The 23,781-nt window shown below is 40.2% G+C and overlaps 3 protein-coding genes across 4 annotated transcripts in view; 1 reads left to right on the top strand and 2 right to left on the bottom strand.

Annotated features, from left to right (window-relative positions):
- LOC103706809 (nuclear pore complex protein NUP155-like) overlaps window positions 1–3,904 on the top strand; it is a 30,832-nt gene extending 26,928 nt beyond the window's left edge. For both annotated transcript variants that reach the window (XM_017842706.3, XM_008791057.3), the window contains exon 13: window positions 3,544–3,904. In XM_017842706.3, the coding sequence (XP_017698195.1) occupies window positions 3,544–3,661 (118 nt within the window). In that variant the 3' untranslated portion in view covers window positions 3,662–3,904. The remainder of the gene's footprint in view (window positions 1–3,543) is intronic.
- A 4,281-nt stretch (window positions 3,905–8,185) lies between these two features.
- LOC103706810 (NF-X1-type zinc finger protein NFXL1) lies at window positions 8,186–16,131 on the bottom strand. Its single transcript, XM_008791058.4, is given in 2 exon segments — window positions 8,186–11,006; window positions 11,009–16,131. Coding segments are annotated over 2 exon segments (3,309 nt in total). The 5' UTR covers window positions 11,787–16,131; the 3' UTR covers window positions 8,186–8,475.
- Window positions 16,132–16,284: 153 nt separating this feature from the next.
- On the bottom strand, window positions 16,285–23,561 carry LOC103706811 (trafficking protein particle complex subunit 3). The gene is made up of 5 exons (XM_008791059.4): window positions 23,403–23,561; window positions 23,209–23,306; window positions 22,319–22,418; window positions 18,193–18,375; window positions 16,285–16,643 (listed from the first exon to the last, which is right to left on the bottom strand). Exons 1-5 carry the CDS (start codon window positions 23,457–23,459, stop codon window positions 16,521–16,523), a joined length of 561 nt encoding a protein of 186 aa, XP_008789281.1. The 5' UTR covers window positions 23,460–23,561; the 3' UTR covers window positions 16,285–16,520.
- Window positions 23,562–23,781: the final 220 nt, after the last annotated feature.

Raw genomic sequence — 23,781 nt, 5'->3', positions numbered from 1 at the left:
TTAAAACTGGTATGGGAGGGCTTGTTTCGGAAGTTCGAGGGGTTCGAGTTCGAGTTTCCGAGGAGAGCTTGAGTGGGCTACTTCATCTACCCTGCGTAGGAGCCACTCCGGAAAGGCCAGAAGATAAACTGAGAGCCCTACAGTTGATCATGGAAAATGAGAACTTCAACTTTTCCGAGAAGGTAATAGCTAGTTCTCTTTCTGCTGAAATGAGATTACTGCTCAGTATAATAAACAGAATTTTATTTCCAAAGACCGGGAGATTCGATCTCATCACAGAGCGAGATCTAGCAGTGATGGAGTGCATGATTCAGGGGATTCCCCTAAATCTTCCGGCCATGATACTGAGACAGATGAGGAAAGTGATCTGCAACTCTAGGGTATCACTACCTTATGGTATGATACTCACTTTGATTTTTCGGCAGCATGGTATATCTGTTGAGGGGGAGGCATCCAAGAGTCTGCTTCATACTGACACATACACTGCACGGACTCTTATACGCATGGGATATGAGAAAGTGAACGGGCAGTGGATTAACACTGGAGCAGGCATTCAGGGTGAGGCACCAGAGGGAGATGCACCAGAGGCTGAGGATGAGGAGCATATGGATCATCCTACTGCACCTTCAGAGGCTGGACCATCGTCATCCGTTCCTCCGAGAGATACGGATGAGTTCTGGAGCAGGATGACTGAGCTCATGTCAGCTTAGGCGAGGACTATCACTGACGGGCTGATGAGCCGATTGGACGTCCGATTGGACGTCATGTCTGCTGAGATCAGTGATCTGAGGCAGCAGATAGGAGCACTCCGGAGAGAGAGACCCATGGACCATCTGTGCCACAGGCTGCCGAGTCAGAGATTTCGGCACAGAGTCATCCAGCTCGTCGTGCTCCACGCCAGACACAGTCTCACCAGGCTCAACCTCCCCTCGCCACGTACACTAGGAGGATGAGGACTAGATCCCAGCCATTAGATTCTCCCTAGGCTGATATTAGCATTTCTATTTAGAGCCTAGGCTAGATATCTAGTTCTCATATGTATCTTGCTTTTATCATGTATCTTTAAATCTTGATTAAGGAACATTGTATCTGTTTTTGTTTTTGGACATGAATGTACTCAAATGTTCCTATTTTGATCAATGAAGTTTGAATGGTTGTTATTTATTGCATCTTTTCCCATGTACCTATTTGATGATAACAAAAAGGGGGAGAAGTAAAGAAAGAGTAAATAGGGGAGAAGTAAAGATAAAAGTAAATAGAGTAACAAAAAGGGGGAGAAGTAAAGAAAGAGTAATAAGGGGAGAAGTAAAGAAAGAAAGTAAAATAATTTGTAAAACAAATTGAAAATCATATAGGAAAGCATATACATCCAAAGGAGAGCAATTTGCAACAATGAAAATGTTCAACTCAACAATTTATATCAAATTTCAGAATTTGGCACACATAAATTCAGAATTTGGCACGCACCTTTCACACCTCGATACATAACCTGAAACTCATGTTTTATCTCAAATTTTTGGAGTTTCATCTTTACTGAATTATAAATGAAAGGGGGAGTAACACAAAAAGTCAAATTGGCAACATTTAAATGATATAGGGGGAGACTTCACTCTTATATATGAAAAGCTGAAATTCAGCAAGTTAAACCCTTTCAAAAACTGAATTTAAGATAAGTATCAATAGGCTCATACTCTTTATTTTATAATCATCAAAAAGGGGGAGATTGAGGATGATAGTGTTATTTTGATGATTAACAAGCAATTATCTAGAGTATGTTATAAATTAAATCGATACTTCATTTATAAGTTTATTACTCTCAGTATATTTTGTATTAATTGATATAGATACATTTCATTGTTCATTTGAATGAATCTAACCTTGAGATGCAGCAAAGTGTGGATTGAGTCGACCCAAAGGATGATTGGGTCGACCCCGGCACATCAAGAAAACATTTGGCACACTTCTGTAAGAATGGCAAAGATGAACAGTGAGTTGGGTCGACCCAAGGAAAGCATGAGTCGACCCAAGGATCAAGATCCTCAAAACAAGACAGAAAAATGGTTCTCTGGATTTACTGAGAGGGTCGACCCAAGAAGTAGTTGAGTCGACCCAAGCTTGAGTCGACCCAAACCCTGAGAGGGTCGACCCAAAGGCAAGACAGAAAAGAAGACAGAAAAGGTTCTCTGGAAACCCTATTAGGGTCGACCCAAAAAGAAGTTGAGTCGACCCAAGTGAACTTTGAGTCGACCCAAAGAAAGGTTGGGTCGACCCAAGTGAAGGAAGGCTGAATTATAAAGTTTCTGTGTTTCTGAGAGGGTCGACCCAAGGAATGTTTGAGTCGACCCAAGTGAAAGTTGGGTCGACCCAAGGACAGGTTGAGCCGACCCAAACACGGGCTGTAGTATAACGGCTAGTTCTGCAGATGTACTTTTTGTCCTTCCAAAAGGGAGTAACGGCTAGTTTTTGAATTCTAACCATTGGGGCTTGTCCAATGGATGTAGGAAGCTATTTAAAGTGGCACTATTCATCAGATAGAAACAACCTTTCCAAAGAATATCAAAGAGTACACAAGAAAGAGAAAGTGCCCTAATCTTCTTCATCCAAGTGCTTCATTCAAGAATCAAAGAAAGGGGTTGAGCAGATTCAAAGAGTCATCTAGAGCTCCATCCTCCCTTGAAGAGTGAAGCATCCTTGACAAAGAAGAGAGAAGTCACTACAAGCGATAAATACTTTCTAAACTCTTCTTTGTAGTTTATATTGTTTCATTTGCTCATTTAGGAGTTTAAATCTTCTTTCTTTGTTTATTAAACTACTTGTAAAGGTTAGTTGGTTAGCCCGCAAAACCAACAGAATAGGTTGATTGGTGAACCCGGAAAACCAATTGTAAAGGTTCGTTGGTGAGCCCGTAAAACCAACAAAGGTTCGTTGGTGAGCCCGTAAAACCAACATAGGTTTTTGGTGAACCCGGAAAACCAAAGTGTAAAGGTTTTTGGATTGTGAGCCCGGAAAACAATCCAACTGTAATCCGCAGGATTATAGTAAATTCCCAAGGGGTCGCTTGGGGAGTGGACGTAGGTGCTAAGGAGAGCACCGAACCACTATACTTTGTGTTGTTTGTATTGTGATTTGTTTTAGCTTACTAATCATTCATTTAACTTAAGTAAGTTAGTTAAAATTAAAAGAAACAAATTCACCCCCCCTCTTGGCTTGTCACCTTGGGCAACATGGTTTTATGGCTGCTTTCTTCCAATAAATAAGCAATCATCTGATGGGTTTAGTAATTCTCAAAATCATGTTATGCTCACAAGCAGTAATCTTGTTTTTATTTGGAAGTGGTCTATTATTCCTCTCTTCTCACACCAGACATTTGTGCAACTTGTGATACTTATTTTCTTTTTTACTCAGTTCCAATATTCCATGCTTTTATACATCAGGGGTATTATTGCCACCTCAGAAGTCACTCTCGTTTCATTTTGTGATGTTTTCCATAAGCAAGGTGACTTTTTGGATGTAACAAGATTAATTTTGCATACATGAAAACAGGTACATGACCGAAGTGCGGAGGTTGGCCCTTCCACAAAGTCGGACTGCGGCTGTCTACCAAGGTTTTCGAGAATTGGAAGACAAACTGCTGTCTTTTGCTTCCTTGGAACCATACTGACATTTCTGTTCATATTCCATTGAACTTAGCCTAGCTAATCAGCTCGTTTTTGCATTCTGCCACCACAGAAAAAATAGTCATTTTATTAGAATATATCAATTAATATAATATGTGATATCTGGCCTCAAGATCATATACAGAATTTTGTAGTTTATACTTGAAAAAAATGTAGAAGATACTGACTGATATTTGGTGCTGTAGTTAAATTTAGATTTTTTTGATAAATCTATAATCATTTGCTTATGTGAACATGTTTAAGGATAAACAGTAACTGTTGGTATCCAAGTTTGGCCCCACTAATGAGATGCGACTTTTTGGGAACTCATTAATTTCATTTGCTCCAATCAAATGCCTACTAAGTCTCTGGTTTTGATGTTAAAAGAAGGGTTTAAGTCTCTAAGATATTGATTATGATCAGTGCTTGGCAGTGCAGTTGAATTTTTGAACTTTATTAATAAATGTAGAAGCGAACTTTATTAATAAATGTAGAAGCTGAAGACAAAAAGACACTGGGTAATAGTTCTGATATCTTAGTGAGTAACATCATTGAAATCAAACATTACAATCCAAAATGTTGTTTTGCTATGTTGTCTAGCAATCCATGATAGCTTCTTGGGAATCTTTTCACTAGAAAGTTGTTCTGTTGGCTACCAGATGAACCATACAAAAGATGATAAAAAAGTTATCACTGGGATGTCTTGGTTTGCCCATATCTAACAATGAGATTGTGGAATCCTAGTAGATGCGACTTATAAAGGGAATCCTCAGGGAACTAGCCAGATTTTGCCCAACAAGGCTGGCGTCCCACATGCCATAAAAATGTGGACTATGGTAACACTAATTATACATGAATTAGAGAGTTTTTTTCCCCTCTTCCCCAAAGAATAATCAAGCAGAACCTTCAGATGTCATAATTATATGTTAGTATTTACGTGTTCAAGTTACAACAGTGATAGTGCTATTTCTATATCTCCCGGATGAATGCCTACCATTTTACTAACATAAAATGCAATAGGATGTGACTACACTAAAAATATAATACAGAAGCATAGGCAAAATGCATCACTTTATAGATCTCTTAGATCATGTTTGGTATTACTTTAAGTGGCCGAGCTTTTATCTGTAGAGCTTTGGGCAGTACAACTTTAGCTGGTAGAGCTTGTAATGGAAAGCTTGCAGTTCTAGCGTGCCGTGAAATTTTAATATTTATTTGGTAACGAAACTAAAAAAATACTTTTAGTATCAAGAAATGAAAAAGGACATCGTAAAGCACATTTAATTGTCTATTTGTATATTAAAAACTATTATCATAAAGTATTCTTAATTTTGTAAATTATCTATTTTGATATTTAATATAAATAATATAATAAATTGTTATTTTTGTTCATCATAAATTATAATAATCTTTATAATATTAATTTAAAATAATATGATATCATTATTTAAAAGAATATTATAATAGTATTATATTATTATTACTATAGCATAATTATAAAAATATAGTAATAACAGTAATAGAATAATAATCTTATAATATAATATATTTATTATTATATTTGTTGCTATATTATATTCTATTAGATGATATTTTTATTATATTCTACTATCAATAGTTGTTATTATAAAGTATTGTTAATTAATTTTTTTAAGATTTTAGTCTAAATGATATAATAAATAATATGATTATTTTTATGAGTGATTATTAAGTAACAAAGAGTATCATAAAGTTGAAACTTAAAATCTTTAATTGCATCATTATGGTAATAAAAAATATTTTAAATTAGTTTTTAAAATGTTTTACTGTAGGACTCGAACTATGGTCTTTTAGGTGAGTTTTTATTCCCTCTTCTCTCCCCAAAAAGAAAAAATAACTTTTCGATGTATCTTAATTAGAGCTTTTGCCCTGAAGTTTTAAATTGGAGTTTTTTTTTTTTAAGTAGACATTTTTCAACTTTTAAAGAACAAAGAAAGTTGTTTCAAATTTTTTTATCAAATATTTTAGAATCACCTAAAAGAGCTTCTCGCTTTTTGGTCCTCCAAAAGCAATACCAAATAGAATCTTAAACTACGTGTATTCCTCCAAAAATCTTGGGCCAGTATTTTTTTGGTTTCTTTTCTCCTGAAAATCTCTGTTTGCTTGCGCAGCTCTCATGCCAATTTGAGCTTTTCGCCTCCATGATGATTTAGTAAATGTTTGCTTTATAATTCCTGATCTATGGAGCTTGTAAGACCAGTAGTCCTACAAGAAAATGCTGCTATCTTTAAAATGATGAAACCGGTTCATTGTCCTTTATGATTATAAGAGGCAGTTGGCTGTATACGAGACAAGTTTTATTGTAGTATGGCAATTGGTCTTCTATATTTGTGCTGGAGAACTCTCAGAGAAGCATATGCCTGAGCCAGTCATTGATCTTTTCATTGTGTCGAAGCAAGTAGTCCTCCTCGACCTTGAGGTCCTGTGTGTTGCAAAGATAAGCACTTCAGAATAGCATAAATCTCCTCTGCTTGGGGCTGCAGCATCTGGTCCCGGCCTCAGACATTTGGTTCTCATTGCCGATCTTAATCCAGCTGCCTCCGGGAATCCTACAAGCTCCTTGTGAATCCTACAAGCTGCAAGCAGTCTCCGCAGGCAGAGACCTCGGGCTCAACCAGCATTTTCTATCAATTTCTTCCTTTGCATTGTCTGAAAGGCCTGCACAGCCAAGGAGATTCACCATACAAGTGTAGTGCTCTGCATTAGCTTTGATCCAATGTTCCTCAACCATGGATATAAAACAATGTGGATGACCAATACCTTTTCTGTTGCTTAGTCATATATCTTGCATGTGGAGTCTCGACTCTCTTATCCTGTATACATATCAACAAGCTCACAACAAAAAATTCTGTAATCTTCGACCATGTTCTTAATCATAAAGCCATGGATTTGCTTACCCTTCTTTAGGTCTGAAAGGGTAGTGCTTGCAGAAAGTGCTTTGGCCAGAGAAAAACAATCTGGCACTACACCATGAAGCTGCATTTTATAGCAGAGTTCGGGCACTTCCATGTCATTCTTTTCAGGTGTTCTCCTAAACCTTCCATATCTACGATACGCACGAACCAGCTCAGTTTCTTGTACTATATTTGGTCGAGCAACGGTGCTAATGATGCGAGCATGAATCTCTTTACCTCGATCGACATCAAAACGTTGGTTGACTGAGTGGATTGGAAGGCTGACAAGCCTGAATTTTTCTGGCTTGATGTTTGCAGATTTCACTAATAGCAACATCTGCCTGTTCCTCTTGCACAAACCCTCTAATCAGTGCACTCCAAGATACCTCATTCCTCTTCTCCAACCTATCAAAAGCCTGACAAGTTTCTCTCATGCAGCCGCTTTTTGAATATGTATCAATCCCTGCACTACCAAGAACGGCATCGGAATCTAGCAGTCTTTTCACGAAGTAGCCGTGAAAAGTCCTGGCTCAACATCAGCCAATGCAGCACCATTCCATGAGGCCACTCCCTAAATCGAACTTGTCACACTTACAAGCCAACCTCTTAGCATTCTTAGAAACATGTTCAGAGCCTCCTTGTGGCATCCAAGGTGCACTTAATTAGAAATAATTGACTGCCAACTCGTTTGACTCCTTTCTCTCATCTGTTAAAATGCAGATGCTTGCATACATGTCGATTGGAGAGTTCCCCACAAAAAAACATTGCCATACAAACCATTGCTCTAGCATGCACTTCCCTTTGTCTGAAGACCTTAAAGCACCACAGGACCATGTAGCAGCAGCAAAAGTGAAGCTCTCCCTTCTACAAAAAAGCCTCTCAAGCTTCCTTGATAACTTGATTAGCGGACACAGAAATTGAGAATCGCATTCCAAGTGATCAAATTTTCCTACCGATCTCACTAAATGCAGGCATACCCATCAACCAGAATGCTGCAATTGAAACCAGATTTAATGACATCCATGAGATGCACACTCCATGTCGAGGTCGATGCAAGCTAGTTCATAGTTAAAGCAAGTCTGGATAACTTTGTTGCAAAGCTGTGCCGCAGATGTTCTTGAGTATCTCATTGGCAGCCCTGATAAGCAACAGGTTTCGTTATTTGATGCTTGGCACAACTTTCTCAATGACAACCAACACAAAATCATGCGTAAAGCAAGATATTAATAGTCATATGATCACAATACCATGTAAAATACCGGTATGGCTGGTTCCAAGCAAGGATGGAGGGTTGATATCTTTCTTTTTGACGTGTGGAGGGTTGATATCAGGTCGACAGTTGGCCCTAAATTTAAGTCAATAACTATGAAGTGGATACTATTCGATATGTGTGAATATTGGGACATTCCTTGTTCTATGCAACGCACAACAACCTAACCCAGCCCATCTGAACACTTCATCCTTCATACTTTCAAATCACTGCTCCCACCAGAAACCAACAACCATTAGAGGACCAAGATATCAGCTCTCCTAGAACCCTGTAGCACTCAGAAGAATAAAACTGAATCCAAACCATAGCATTCACAGCATCAAAAATATCTGCAACAGTGAGCCTTGTCCACAATCCTCATTCATCATATTCAAAAAATGTAACACATAGATACAGAGTATGAAGAAAATAGTAATCAAAACTAAATGCACGATTCTCCTCAATGAACTCTGACAAAAAGGAAACCACAGAGGAATGAATAAGATAACTTTAAATCCACAATAGGTATATAACCACCCATATATTTCTTCACATTAACCACCGATTCTGGACAATCTTGCCAAACCAAAAAAACAAAAAGATTAAAGCAAGCAAGCAAACTTTACCTGCTTTTCTCTTACTCATAAGCTTCTTCCCAATCATCCACCTCTTCAGGCATCTCTACCTTACCAACTCCATCACCCTGCCCTGCTGAACTTAAACCACCTGCTCTTGATTCCATCACCACACCACCTTCCAACCCAGGATGTGAACCACGATCCTCCACTGAGTCAGATGACATCAAATTCATACCCACATCTGAATTGAGAACATTCCACCGGTTTGAGGAAGCTGAGATTGGGGCAGCTTCGTTCCCTCTCCACACAGGCACAGGCACTGCTGCATCAGGCCCACCAGACCAGTCCCCACCCCATGAATCCGATTCTGAGGCAAGAGCCTTCTTCCATGGATTGCTGCTCTTTGCAGTCACTCCCCCTACCCTCAATCCCACTCCCCATGCATTACTCACCAAAGGACCTGATGCCCCAGCATTATGAAGAACCACTACAGCACCCTGGTAAGGAGACCCATGATCCAACCGCCTTAGAGCAGTCGCCGCCCTTGCTGGATCCCCGAAAACAGCTAAAGCATTCTTGTCATTCAACCACACCAGCTCACATTCTCCACCAAACCTCAGAACTAATGCACTTATATCTGCATCCCTTGGCAAGTCTAGCATTGCAACGACAAGCCTAGGATCCATGTCGATCAGGGGATCATAAGCCGGTGGATGGGGAGCAGTTACTGGAATGCCGGGTTTAGAGTTCAGGATCCGAGCAGGAGGCCTGGACTTGGGTGTAACATGAACTACTAGGAACCGCTTCGGCTCCCAACCTGCTGCTTGGACTGAGAGTTTCCATCTCTCAGCTATATGCCTAACAGCATCTCTCTTCTCCTTCGACATATGACTGAAGACATGGACTCTGAGGCCACTTGATGCACCTCCCTTGGCTTTTCCAAGCACCATGAACTTGAACCTCTCTTCCACAGCCAACACCCACTTCGGTTCTCGTCTGAAGAGGTCAGCAAGCAAGTCTGATGCTGTAGTGTTCTCACCAAAATGCAAGGCATCCATGTTAGGGGGAGTTATGTCAAATGCCTCCGCAAGGACCCGTTTCCTCTCCAGCTTCGCACACTCCTCATCACAGGTGAGCTTCCTCTGTCCAAGAGGCACCTTCTTCCCATTGGCTTCCACTGGCTGTAAGGGAACAGGGAGCTTCTGAATGATAGAGGCTTCAAACATTGGGTCTACAAGGAACCCACTTGTGCTGCCTCCAGCTCCACAGGGCACACTGGCAGTTATCCGGCCACAAGAACAAGTGATGGTAACAGGGAAATCACACCTGAGATCGGGGCAGGGTGCTGAAGGATGACATGGAGCAGTGCAAGTGTGCTTGCAATCCCTCCTAGGAGCACCACAGACCTGCCCACATGAAGCCTTCACCCCAGAGACAGAGCCAGAGCCAGAGAGACCTGAAGTATCACAAGGAGGAGGATGGCAGGTTCTCGCACAAGCATGCAATCCACATTGCCGAGTCTTACCGCAGAGCTGGTTGCAACGAATATCTTTCGATCCACAAGGTATGTTTCTTAGCAGCACATGCCCTCCAACGCATTCCTTTGCCACAGGGACCGAACATGGTGGACAATCCCCAAAATGGCAGGTGTGCGAGGCTGAGTGCCCACAAGGCTGGGGGAACAAGCAAGGGTGGGGGCATGAAGGGGCCGGAGTGCCACAAGGGAGTGGCGGAGGGATCGATGTCTTCCCACAAGCACAGGTAAGATCAGTAAAAATGGTTTCAAGACATGGTGGGCAGTGGCCACTGTGGCATAGCAGCTGGCACGAGTGCTGCCCACATCGAAGCTTCTTCTCGCATGGCATCGAGCAAAGATGTGGATCCCAATCATCCCCTGAGAGCTGGGCGCCAGGCTTGGACAATGGGCAGCAGCGCTCGCTGCACCGGTGCCTCCCGCAGTTCTTCTTCCGACCACATGGCTTATCACACACAAAATTGCCCCTTTCTTCGGAAACCTTGTAGCAGTCCACAGTCCGGCTCGATGACCCACAACGGCATTTCTGATCGACCTGAACCAAACACGGCGGACAGTTCCCCTCATGGCAAGTCTCTTTGCATCGATGAAGCCCACAAATGAGGAGCTTTTCACAAACCCCTGAACAGGTAGGGATCGGATCCAAGCAACTTTCCCTCTCCTCCTTCAATTCAGTTTTTCCACAGTGGCAAGTTTTGATCTTTCCGGGCAAGAGCTCACACTCCCCACACGGGCCCGGATGGCAATTCTCATTGCAGTGGTGATTCCCACAAGAGAAAGTGCGCCCACAAATGGAATCACATGAGAAAAGCCCGTCGATCTCCTTGAGATCACCCTTCACCGCCGTATCCCCGCAAATCACAACCTCGGTCTTCTTCTTGCAGAAGCATGAGGCGGAGATGAGGGCATGGCAGGGGCTGCAAGCGCCGGTGTGGCAGACACGATTGCAGCGGTGGCGGCCACAGGAGAGGAGGTGGTTGCACAGCTGGCCGCAGGTTAATGGGCTCCTGCGATCGGAGCACCGCCGGACGATGGTCTTCTTGCCACACGGGCACGGCCGGCGGGGGCGAATGCCTTGCAGGGCGGGCAGGGGCCCGGGTGGCACTGGAGAACACACACGTGGGGGCACCGGCTGTCGTCATCCCCGGCAGACGACGGCGGACTCTTGTCGAGGGGTTTCCCGCAGGACTCGCCGCACGAGTGAGGGGTGAGGTAGAAATCATTGGGGGGATCACGGCGGCAGCCACAGAAGCAGGTGTAGGTGAGATCCTTGGCCAGGGTGGCCTGCACCGACTGGCACCCGGGGCACCGCCACCCGCCGCCGCCGCCATCGGGGGCAGCAGCAGGGATGGAGATGTCGGCCGAGGTGGGGGAGCGGGCCCACTTCCGGATGCAGGGGAGGTGGAAGATCGAGAAGCAGCTGGAGCACGACCAAATCGGAGCAGATCGGCGGACCATATCGTAGCAGATCATGCACTCCACGACCCCCTTCGCGAGCTTATCCTGGATCTCCTGGACCAGCTGCGGCACGGCGCCCCGATCCGCCCCGTCCGGCGGCGCCTCCGCCGGGTGCGCAGGGAGGGGCACGTAGGCCGGGCCGGCAGGGTGGTGGTTCCGATGGCGGTTGTGCCCGAGATTAGGGCCGGGGATGTTGATGGAATCACCGCCGGAAGACGGCGGCTGGTGGATGGAGGCCGCGGAGGAGGCGGATACGCGGGGGACCCATTCCTGACGGTTTCCACCAGCAGCGGCGCGGTGGTGAGGACGGGGTCCGCCGCCGCCACCGGTCCTCCGGTCATTTCGGGGGCGGGAGCTCTCGAAGGAGGCCGGCTGCATCGTCCGAGGATCCGTCCAAACCCTCGATCTCGGATCCCGTTCCGTGGCCTTCGGAATGGAAACCCCTAATACTAACCCTAACAAGGAAGGCAGAGAGGGAGAGAGGGTGGGTTATACCGGCTGAAAGCGAGCGAGAGGAAGCTACGGACTATTCCTCCTTTCTTCTTCTTTCCTTGCTCCCTGGATTCTATTTTCTTGGGGCTGGAATGGAGGTGGAGGCGGCGAGTATTTAAAGGTGGGGAGGAGGCTTGGCGGAGAACGGGATGGGTGCCCCGGTGGGCGGTCGCGGAAAGCGGCGGAGAGGGGGCCGATCACAGGCCGTTGGATTTTTTTATCTTTTTGGTACCAACGGCATTTCATATGGATTTTTTTATCTTTGATTCTTCTCGGGGTGGTGGGGAGGTTGTTTGCGTTGGATCTCCATCGGACGGCTGTGATTGGAGAGGTGGTGTGAGAAGACACATGGTCGTCGGAACGTGGAGGGTTGCGATTCGGTTTGTTTTGTCTTGTCTGAGATAATTAAGCGGGATGGATGATTTCCATAAAGAAATGCCAATATCTACCTGCCACGTGGCTGGACAATGGGTGGTGAATCTGTTTTTCTTCTTTCGTCGCATTAGAGACCCCTCCTTGACCAGAACATGTTCCAAAGTGACTTGGAGAAGAGGTTTAGACTTGGGGTTTGGTTACTTGGAGAAGGGGTTTGGAAGTTTCCATTAGACATGGGGTCTGGTAGTGTAGGGAGACCTTTTTGGGTTTTAATAGATTTTGTAGTTTTCAAAGCAGTTTCATAGAGTCCTTGTTTCAATTTCACCTCTTGATTAGAGCTTAGCATTTGCCGGACTTGGACATAGAAAATGTCAAATTTTAAATTGACTCATCTGAAACCTCTGTTTAGACCTAAGGCTCAGCTTTTGAAGCCAATCTGTTGTGTTTACTATTAATTTGATCAACCAAAACTTCATTCTAAACTCTAGGTTAAATGATGCATTTTGCATGTGTTCCATGTCATGAAGAAGAAATTAAAGGCTCATTTCACTTCAATGCCAAAAACTTCATTCTCCATCATATATAGGGTTGCTATTAGGTCGGTCAGAGTGCGGGTTTCGCTAAACCGAATCAATGAAGGATTAGATTGGGTGAAACCTCATAAATTTAAAAACATCATGAGACACATCGGATCTTCAGGTCGGGTTCGGGAATGTTAAAACCCATACTCTACCCAATGTGCATTGGGCTCTGGTCAGGTATGGTTGGATTCAGCTTCTTATTATGTAGCGAACTTACCACTAATAGCCTGAAAGATAAGACAATGATCCCAACTAATCTCTGATGGCCAAACCTTAGCTAACTAAAGTTAAAAGTCACATAAGCATCATCCATAAGACTCGAAGTGGTGAAATCATAAAACAATAAAGTGGGATCAGTATTTACTCATAAGTCAATTTTACTGCACTACAGCCTTCTTGGCTGCATCCAGCCTACAGTCAAGTGCAATCAGAGACTGTCGAGTTTCTCTTGCTTTATCTACAGGTAAAATTTTCTATTGAATGTTTGATTATTTTTTTCTGAACAAAGTATCAAACTAGAAAATTATCAGGTAGCTCCAGTTTCTTGTTCTTACTCATTACTACGATCATCATTTTACAAACCATCAGCAAGTTAGTTGTGATGAGATGATGCAGAATAGTAGCATAAGCCTATGGATTTCAGTAAGTTCATTAGCTCAACAAATTACTTTGGTTAATCCAAACTACTTTGCTGCTCCAGTCTCGATATGTCATTGTGATAGAAGAGACCAAAATTGCAATTTAGTAAAAGCCATAGCAAAAATTAAGTGCCAAAGAACTCCTCAAGAACATGAAATTTTTTACTCGACCGCCTGAAATTACATAAAATTTTGCAAGTGATGACATAAACATAAGAATCAAGTGTCAAGAGCATGCAACACATATCTAGGATTACTCATCACAACAAAAGGATGCAAATAATTTCTTCTAAAAGGAGAAGAGAAGCATGGAACATAGGAATAATTTCTATATCTTATCTTTTTTACCGAACTCAAGCTCATACAATCCATATTACTTATCAGCACCATCAAATGATCAGTTGGTTTGCAGGTTTGACTTGCTTTGAACTCATCCATCACATGAGTTTTTTAACATGACAACCAATTGGCCACCTACAAGAGGCCCATGCCCTTTTTTTTGGCACATAGCTTTAGTTTATCAATATTAGTCTCATTTGCATATTTGGTAGGTCTCTGCCCAAGCATCATTGATCATTTGCATTATGAAAATAGGGAAATACGCTGTCATCGTCTAAGATTAAAATATCTATCCACTAATTCTAGATAACGACTACCATGTTCACTGCATCCTGTGATACCACATGGTGAGGGGGATTGCATGCTGATTCAAAAGGCATAAGTTGCAAGGACCAGTTAGTGCTATTTCTGTTGTGTGTTGGGCATGGCACCATGAATTGTTTGCTTATGAGATGTTTCAACACTCAAGTGAGACAATAGACAAGCATTAAGGGTAACTAATTATCATTAACTTTTGTACATATATTTGTAAGCTCATAGTTTGGATTTTTGGGAAGTGATATAATCTATCATCCATGAACAGAATGCTATAGGTGCTATTGACAAGATGCATTACCTATATGATCAAGAAGAGTGAGCAGCCCAAATTATAGCAATCACAAGGGATTTACCTAGTAGAATGCCATAGGTAGATGTTCCTTGGACTACCAAATTCCCTTTTGTCTACATTAGATAGAAGGGTCAGCAGCCAACATATGGGTTTTAAGATGGAGATCCAAAGAAGAAGAATTCACAGCTCCTAAAGGTAAACAATGAATTATACAGTATCCAAATTAAAATATATTTTATTTTAATAATTCTTTCCTTCCTTCATAATTCAATACAGGCTAGCACAACATTATTAATTTGGGCTATGCGCGCGCACACACAATTTTAAGCCTATCATCAAGGTTGGAAGGACCATAATGGTTAGTTTCAATAAGATCATACCCATCGCCATGGTGATGATAAGGACCACTTCAACCACCAACATGCACAACTACAAAATTTCATCAAGAGGACATTTCAGATTTTGAAGAAATGGTTTTCAAGGTCCTCCACAACAAAGATGCTACACTTCTAGAGGATCTGATTATAATGGCAAGCTCTGTAATTTGCAACCTTATTGGAACTATATTGGGAGAGATAGGCAGGGACCAGGACAAAAACAACTATGATGGTGAGGGAGACTGGATTACTGATGTATGATTGGATGAGGTACATGGAGGGGTTAAATTGTAGAAGCAAATCACTAATGAGTTGAGTAGTGGGCAGCCACATGATGCACTAGCTCATCATCCACCATGGGAGCACTAGGCCCATGGGTAACGCCTCAATGTCATGCATTACTTTCCATCATCTTGTTTTTTCCATGATGAAATTGCAACAAAAATTTTCCATAAAGGATTTCCTGGTCGATAGTCATGTGGAAAGGTAGGTTCTATGTCATCAATTTCATTGTCTATAGATTAGGTATTATGCTACATGATCTGGTTGTCAAGGATAGGTTTTGGTCTACTCCCATATAGACCTAGCAGATTTTGGTAGACAGGAAGCCATAAATATGGACTAAACCTGTAATTGTTCTATTGCTTTGTAGCAAATTTTGTATTTTTATATGCATGCCTACATGCATGTGTGTATTTTGGAATACCCAATTTTATAGGCAATGGCTATTATATGCAAATAAGCTTGTGATTGTTTCTTACAGAACTCAGGTTTCTACCTTAGTTGCCATCTCCAAATTATTCTAATTAGATTGCTTGCTATGTAAACAAGTCCAAATAGGAATGGGTACATGTTGGACCTGGTTCTATACTATTTCATACATAAGATAAAATAAGCTATTAAATCTAACGTTTCCAGAAGCTCAAAATTGTACTATATTTCATATATAGCATCAAGAAAATCTGACAAACATAAGAAGGAGAGTATTCTAAAATCAATAATAAAGAGATAACCCTACCATACTTGCAGAACATCATCTTTTTCTTTCTTTTTTTTACTCAGGATCTCCTCTACCTAGAAAGCAAATGTAAACTAATTTTCAGTTTTATAGAATCTCTATAGCAACTGTTCAATTCCTGTGACAAATCAATATTATGAGAGATAGATGTAGATCATCTAAATGCAGCGCACTAGCTTCTGTCCCATAAACAAAACCCAAATGCGCCAAGTAGACAAGCTAACAGATTTTGGGAGCCAGGAGGAAATTTCCAGGAAGTTTATGAACTATGATGAATGCCCCCGGCCATCAAAGCATTTCACAATCATGACCACAAGAATGGGACAATAAGCTACCCCACTTATTAATAAGATTACACCTATATCAGGATCTAAGCATGCATTGATAATTAAACTATGGTATATAAAATGATATGATGCGAGTGTTTTCCTGTTGCAGTCCAAGTATGCCATAAGTTCAAGTCCTGAAAAGCATTTTAAACGAACATGTGAACACCCTTTACACATTTATGAAAGCAAATGACCAAAGTAGAAAATATAAAGCTTTCTAATTTAGATCCAAATAGAACACCTCAAGAAAATAAGAAGGCCTGGAAAACTAACTAGTGCAACCATAAAAAGAGCAGCCAATTCCTGGGAAAGAAAGAGGTTCTGCATCTACATGATATTACTTGCTTCAGAAGTCATTCATCATCCTTGTATGGGTATTCCTCTGGAACTTGCTTCAGAAGTTTCACTCGCAGCTCATATGCATCGTCCCCATGTAGCATATCTCGGATCCAGGTGACTTCAGTCTTCATTGACACCTAAAACGATAGCAAGAGGTTGCTCTGTGAACAAATAAAGTATACAAAATATACTTCCATGTGATATCCAAATACATCATATATTGTGCAATGTATTCATCACATGCTACGCATACTTGCAGGCAATAAATTGTTAGCATATGTGTCAAAAAAAAATATAAAACATATAGCAAATATAATGACAACAGCAAGGTTTCCTTACTGTGGCCTCTCCTGTTGTAATACAGCAATACCTGCTGTTAGGGTTGAGCCTTGCAGCCAATATTTGACCTTGTCCCCAAAATGCGTGTTGCAGATTGAAACAACAAATTACTTTTCATAAAAATATGTATATCATCCTAATGTACCCATGCTATGCAACAATTCTAGGAGATATGACATGCTTACCAGGTGTCGATAGAACGAGGATTTTCCCCTTGCTCAAAATGGAAGCTAATAAAAATTTTTGCCTGAAATTTATTTTAAAGATACCACCAATAGCCAAAGCCAAGGCTTTATCTCTCCTATCGGGACAATTTCACGCACTCCATGATACGTGACAAATGACAGATTAGATGTATATCACTGGGGGAAGTATCTATATATTATTTTGAACCTGGCAGTGCTACCTAGACATTTGGGATGGGTTGTCAAATGTCGGGCTTTATATCTTCTATCTGGACAATTTCATGAACTTTATTCTATAGAAAAACAATAAATTAAATGTTCACCATAGGGCAAACATTTCTATATATCATTTTGAATTTTAGTGTTTCTAGACACTTGGCACAGGTGCTAAGTGTCCTCAAGTGTAAGCTTGCATCCGTGCATGCATGTGACATGACAGATTAAATGTTGACCATACAGGGAAAAGTATCTAACACATCATTTTGAATTACAGTATTACCTAGTTGCTTGGCATGGCTACCAAGTGACGAACGTCCTCAAGTGTGTTATGTGTGTGATATAATTAATGGAAGAGTCATGACTCATGAGTTTGCAAGTTGTTTAAGTTATTTCCTAAGCTCATTTAAATTTAAGGCGTGTTAAGATACTAAATCGATAATTAACCAATATACATTTTGTTAGTGTTCAAATAATTGTGATAGCTTTATAAGAGCATAATTATACTCTGTTTAAACTATCTATATAAGAGTGATAACTTCACATTAAAAACATAAGGACATTTGGGTTGAAGTGTTCATACAACTTCCAAAATTTTTAGAGTAAAGAAATAAGAATACTTCACTTAAAGTGTCCAACACTTAAATTAAGAATCCCCTACATGAACTCCAAAATAACGGTGCCAAGCATCAGACACTTTCTACTTTCATTTGCAGGATACTTCTACATGGAGTGCCGAGCTGTGTCGTGTCGTGTCATGCCATCTCCAAGTATCCAAAAGTGTCAACACTCCCAGAAAGCTTAAAAATGAAATGTCCAGGTAACATAGATTCAGGATAACTAAATATATATTTGAGTGTTTTGACGAAAAAAAATTGAATATTAAAATAGCAATAACAAGAATTAAAAAATATGGGAAACAAACTAGTAGAATTGAGAACCCAACCATTTCCAATGCTCCTCTTATAACTCCACTCAAGATGTTGCAGTAGTAAAGGCCCTGGCATGTATCAGGAAGCTCAACAAAGTCCACCAGGGGATTATCATCCAAAACAAGGCTGCAACTTGTCCCCTCAGCATCCCAATTGGTCACAGATGCTGTGACCCCTAAGAACATTTTGAAACCAACCTGTTTACCATAGCTTATATCAAAAATTTTATCCACGAATTGTCAAAATATAGGGCAGTATCTAAAATCCTATATAGGATGCTGAAGTAAAAAAAAAAAAATAGGACAAGGAAAAAACAAAAAAGAAATAAGAAATTTGGTAACTATGATGAAGATGAATGCCTTTCGCTTAAAATCACAAACAATTTATTTCTGACTTCCAATTTGACCAACTTGTATACATAACCACTATAAGGTTATACACATACCCAATGAAATCCAAAGAGAGTAGTCCACCCCACATGAGGTGAATCTCATTCCTTATGAGTTTAATGTGCATACTATTTGGTGGGAATGGATGACACAATCAAGTTAATCTTGGCATGTACCAATAATACCAATGAGTGCCATTTCTGTTGCGTGGGTATAAAAATGTTTGTGTTTTAGAAAGCAAGATATGGTGATGCACCAAATGCAACAAGATGCAGAAAAATTAACATTAACTCAACTGACTAGCACTGTCATTAGACAGCTAATTGATATGGATCTATTTCATCGGCATGGTGAAAAATTTGTAACAAGCATAGGCTAGAGAGAGAGAGAAAAAAAAATCAATCACCCTTACAAACTTAACCACCCGTGAACTGGCAAACAGAAACTAAAGCTTATGTATTTTACTTTGTGGAAAAGGCCAATAATCTACTCAATAGGGTGTTCATGGTGATAGGAAAAGGAAAAGGAGTTTCCAGACTTTTCTTGCCAAGGAAAAGTTTTCAATTTAGAAAATTCAGGAGATAGTGTACTGAATTTTGGCCATCCCAACAAAGTGATCAAGAGAGGAAATATCAATGCCTATCTCTGGAAGAAGGTGGTGTGCCACATAATCTTGACAGTTGTATTTTATTGCATGGTACTCCACCTTGACAGTAAAGTGCAGGTTTCTTGCCGTTCAAACAGCAAGGGAGCAATTAAGGATCAATTACAGGAACAGATAACCAGTGTTATATAGAATCCAATCAGTGCCAACAAGGGCATAATCATTAATCAAGTAAAACCAAGCAGAATAACATAGTTGATAAAAGGATCTAAGAAGATTAACATTTTGTTTTAGGAGCAAGTTTCTGCCCGACCTTGATCCAAAAAGGTTGCAATGCTGTGTTTCTTACCACGCGATAGTAAGGTTGCAGATTGAAATGGGTCAAATTTCAACATACCTTTCATGGTTAAAAATAGGAAGTATTCATTTAAAACTCGATTAATATGTAAAAAGTGATTAAGAATATGTAAAAAGTGATTAAGAATATACAAAACTTCAAGGCAATTATCGTTATAAAATACAAAAACTACCCAAATCATTGCTATTTGTCTTCAAGGAAGTTATCATTATAAAATGCGCTGATTGCCCAACTGATTACTATTTTGTCTACTTTAAATTAGTAATTATGTTTTTATAACAAAACCGTAACAACCCAGAACCTCACCCAAAATGGCTAGCCGGAAGAAATTTTTTTTGGGCTCTTTAGTCATATATAAGTACCCAAAATCTTTTCAGCGAATAATCAATGTGGGACTAAATACACGCCCGCATGGGTCCTCATATACTCCTCCCGTTCAAGCCGTGACGTCCTCATCAGGTTAAGGGTTCAAATCTATTCAAATCTAATCACAAGCACCACGATCGGTTCATGGTCAACCTCCATGAACCCATGTTGCAGAGTCTCTTAGTTTACACAGGCTATGCGCCAAGTTCGCTCTGATACTATTTGTAACAATCCAGGACCTTACCCAAAATATCTAGCTAGAAAGTATGTTTTTGGAGCTTCTTAGTCCTGTATAAGTACCCAAGATCTTCTTGGCGAATAACTGATGTAGGACTAAATACATGCTTGCACGGGTCCTCACAAAAACAATGATGAGTATGTTGAACTGCATGCATATTCTTCAAATTAATTCTAGAACTACCTAGACTGCAACCACATGAAAAAATAAATGGTAGAATAGAATACTTGTTAACATAGAACTGTTAAAGCAATGGTTACTTGTTGGTTACACTACAGACAACTCACTCAAATGCATTGAAAGTTCCAAAGAAATTGAAATGTTTTAGCCAAGCGTATGCAACACAGGCAATTAATGGTCAATAATTAAAAATATACATGTAGGTTAATGAAAAAGGTATGAACTGAATTAGATGCTTCATTAACTAGAACAATACAGCTTCACATATGACAGATATATTGGCACACAGAACTATATGCACGATGTACACACTTACACATCTACACAATTACTATCAGTAAGCCCTCATCATCGCTATTGGCGATACAAAAAATTGTTTGTTTCATCCAGACATCAATACTATATGCAATGATGGTAAAGAAAAAGGCAAATGAAGAACTGGTGAATGGAGTAGGACTTTATTAGAATAACCTTTACCCACTCATGAAAAGTGGCTTGTTCTAAAATTAATCATAATACTCTCCATGCACTTAAGTATACCTGAGGTAACGATTACATACCGGACTCATGGCTTAAAGATTCGTCAAGACTTGAGAATGAATAATTATTGCATGATGTTCAACCTTTCTAGCATGGTCTCACCATTTGCAAGCCTACACACCCTAATTGGATACACTAAAATCTTGTAAGATGTCCGCACCCAGGAGAGAGGGGAAAAAAATAAGAACAAAAAACAGGTTGAATAGGTGCAAGGTCAAAAACTTTTATAAATCCCAAGGAAAGGACACCCGATCTAGGTAAGCTGGGAATTGTTAAAAGTGGCATCAGATCAATGTCATCTGCACATTCCGTTACCTCAACGTAAACATGCAAGGTGATAAGTTAAACAAGCATCAAAAGCATCCCAAATGAAGATCATATTAGGATGAGCTCAGAATAATAGAAATAACCAAATGATGAGATTACAAATTGAAATGCATTCAAAGCACAATTTATCATCTGGAACAGGTATTGTTTGAATTATTAAAGTTTGCTTACCAAATGATGGTGCCGAACCAGATCCGGGAAGAATGATTGCGGTGGTAGAAAGTAAGAGAAGAGAAAGAAGAAGAAGAAGAGAAGTAGGAGAAGGACGGAGGAAGAGAAGAGAGGAAAACGTGGGGGAAAGAAAATGCTTAATTCTTCATTAACCCTAATCATGAAAATAGGTCCCAATATATAGGGCCAAAATACACAATTTGCATAAATCCCCTTACACAGAAATAAATCCTAATAAACCCACAAATAACACAAATAACCCACAAATAAGCCCTAAAATGCAAATAAGCCCAGAAATAAAATAAACCACAAATAAACCCTAAAATGCAAATACACCCAGAAATAAAAATAAACAAATATGCAAATAAGATGGGGACCTAGCTGATGTCCCCATCAAATGATCATCAGACAAATCAATGCAAAAAAAGCTCTCATTAAGCCAAATAAAAATCCCGAGGAGGTTACAAGTATTAATGAGGTCAACATGATTTGCACAGACAAGCAGTAACATCAATACTAACTATTTCGACCGATCCAATAAGATCAGCAAGCTTAAATGAGCAAACTGTAAGATTCAGATCATGAATAACTTCTAGGAAGGAATTTGGGAATAAGTCCAGCCCAAGATCTAATCGATGGTCAACATTATAACTTGCATCTTTTGTGAAAAGAAATAGAATGAGAGTTACACCTAACATGGTTGGAGCACAAGCGCTTATCATTGACAAACAGAGGTAAAATGATCCAGGTACACAAACCTCAGACATGTAAGTATGTCTTACAGGAAGAAATAATATGAGAAATAAACCAGTCCAGTAAAAGACATAAACACTGATATGAGCAAAATGGTTACTAAGTCATACTCAATTTCTTTCAGAAAAGTGAACGTGCATCCAAACCAAATATAAATAAACTTTATACATGAAAACCTTGGAGCACACATAAAGACAGTAAATCTGAAAAACACCTTGGCAATCACATCAGCTGTCTCCCTGAAGTCGACACAACTGGATACACCAGACTTGGCCAGAAACTCATCAATCAATCTAACTCCAATATTGTAACCCCTGCAGAACATGCAAAAATTCAACAGTAACCGCTTTGTACTACACCGATCTGGCAAACTTAGTTTCATGAAGATTTAGTTCAATACCATTCTAGGTATTTTCTTAATTGATGCTCCATATACTTCTTGATTAGTCAAACTAATGCATGCAATCTTAGTTCAAGAATGACGTAGTGCCCAAATGACTCAAATGAAAGATGATGGATGCTTACGTGTTATAGTAACAATTTAGTTATTTATCCTAGTAATCTTGGTAGCATGAGTATGAAGGATGAAAGAGAAGTTGGGAAATGTGTCATCGCACCTCTATAAGGTGTCAGATCCATTTTACATTCTCTATCAGCCTAGTGTGTTAGAGGTTAATTTGTATATCTTCTGCATTTATAACATCATTTCGACTTGAGTACAACGCAAGCACCATATTATTTTCAAACTCAATATAACTGTAAATTAAATCCAATAACAGCAAAAAGCAAGCCAAAGAACACCCAAAATCCAATTTCAAAAATAACTAACCCTTACAAATTCCTCCTTCCAACTATAATTAACCACAGAAACACTCATCCTTTTATGAATTGAGTCCATAAAGTAACAAAACCAGTTTCGTATTTCTTCACAGCATCTACAATCTAACACTCCAAATTAAACATTAAAAATTAGAACTCATGGGATAGGAGACCTAATCGATCTATCCAACTTCAATCACGAAATCATTTCAAAAAAGACAAAATTTGGGTCTAAAAACATTGACTTGAAGAGAATCAAGAGGGGGGAATGAAGGAAAAAATTACATCTGATCGAGCTGCTTATTAACCTCCTCCACCTCCTCCAGATCCGTGAGGAGCTGCCGCACGATCGCGCCGTACGTAAGGGTGAACAGCTCCGCATTCTATTCTCGCAAAAGTAAACAGAAGTTAGAGGCGAAGAGATGGATATAGAGAGGTTGAGAGGACTAGGGTTAGGGTTTTGGTGTCGGTTTCCCTACGACGCGTTCAACGTTGGCGAAGACCGCATCGCCGGTCCTTGGGGCGAGAGGGGCCATTGGAGTTCCTTTCGGGGATGGCCGGCGAGGGGGGCAGAGTTGATCTAAAGACCGTTATCAGCTCACAGTATAGCCTTCCTCACCTACTTAAAAGGTAGGTTTTTTTACAGTCAAACATATTTATATAGAGGCTAATGGAGCCAGATTAAATGGTTCCATAAATTGGAGAGAAAGGACAGAGTGATCTGAAACTTGTTATTTTTTAATTTTTTAAAATATATTCATACTAAAAATATATAAATAATATATAAAAAAAATATAAAAAAATAATATAATAATAACCATTATAACATTAAAATGATTGCCACTTAAAAGTTCATCC

Source organism: Phoenix dactylifera, chromosome 11 (genome assembly GCF_009389715.1).
Source record: "Phoenix dactylifera cultivar Barhee BC4 chromosome 11, palm_55x_up_171113_PBpolish2nd_filt_p, whole genome shotgun sequence".
In the NCBI taxonomy this organism is placed as follows: domain Eukaryota; kingdom Viridiplantae; phylum Streptophyta; class Magnoliopsida; order Arecales; family Arecaceae; genus Phoenix; species Phoenix dactylifera.
This window is presented reverse-complemented; position numbering and strand designations above follow the sequence as displayed.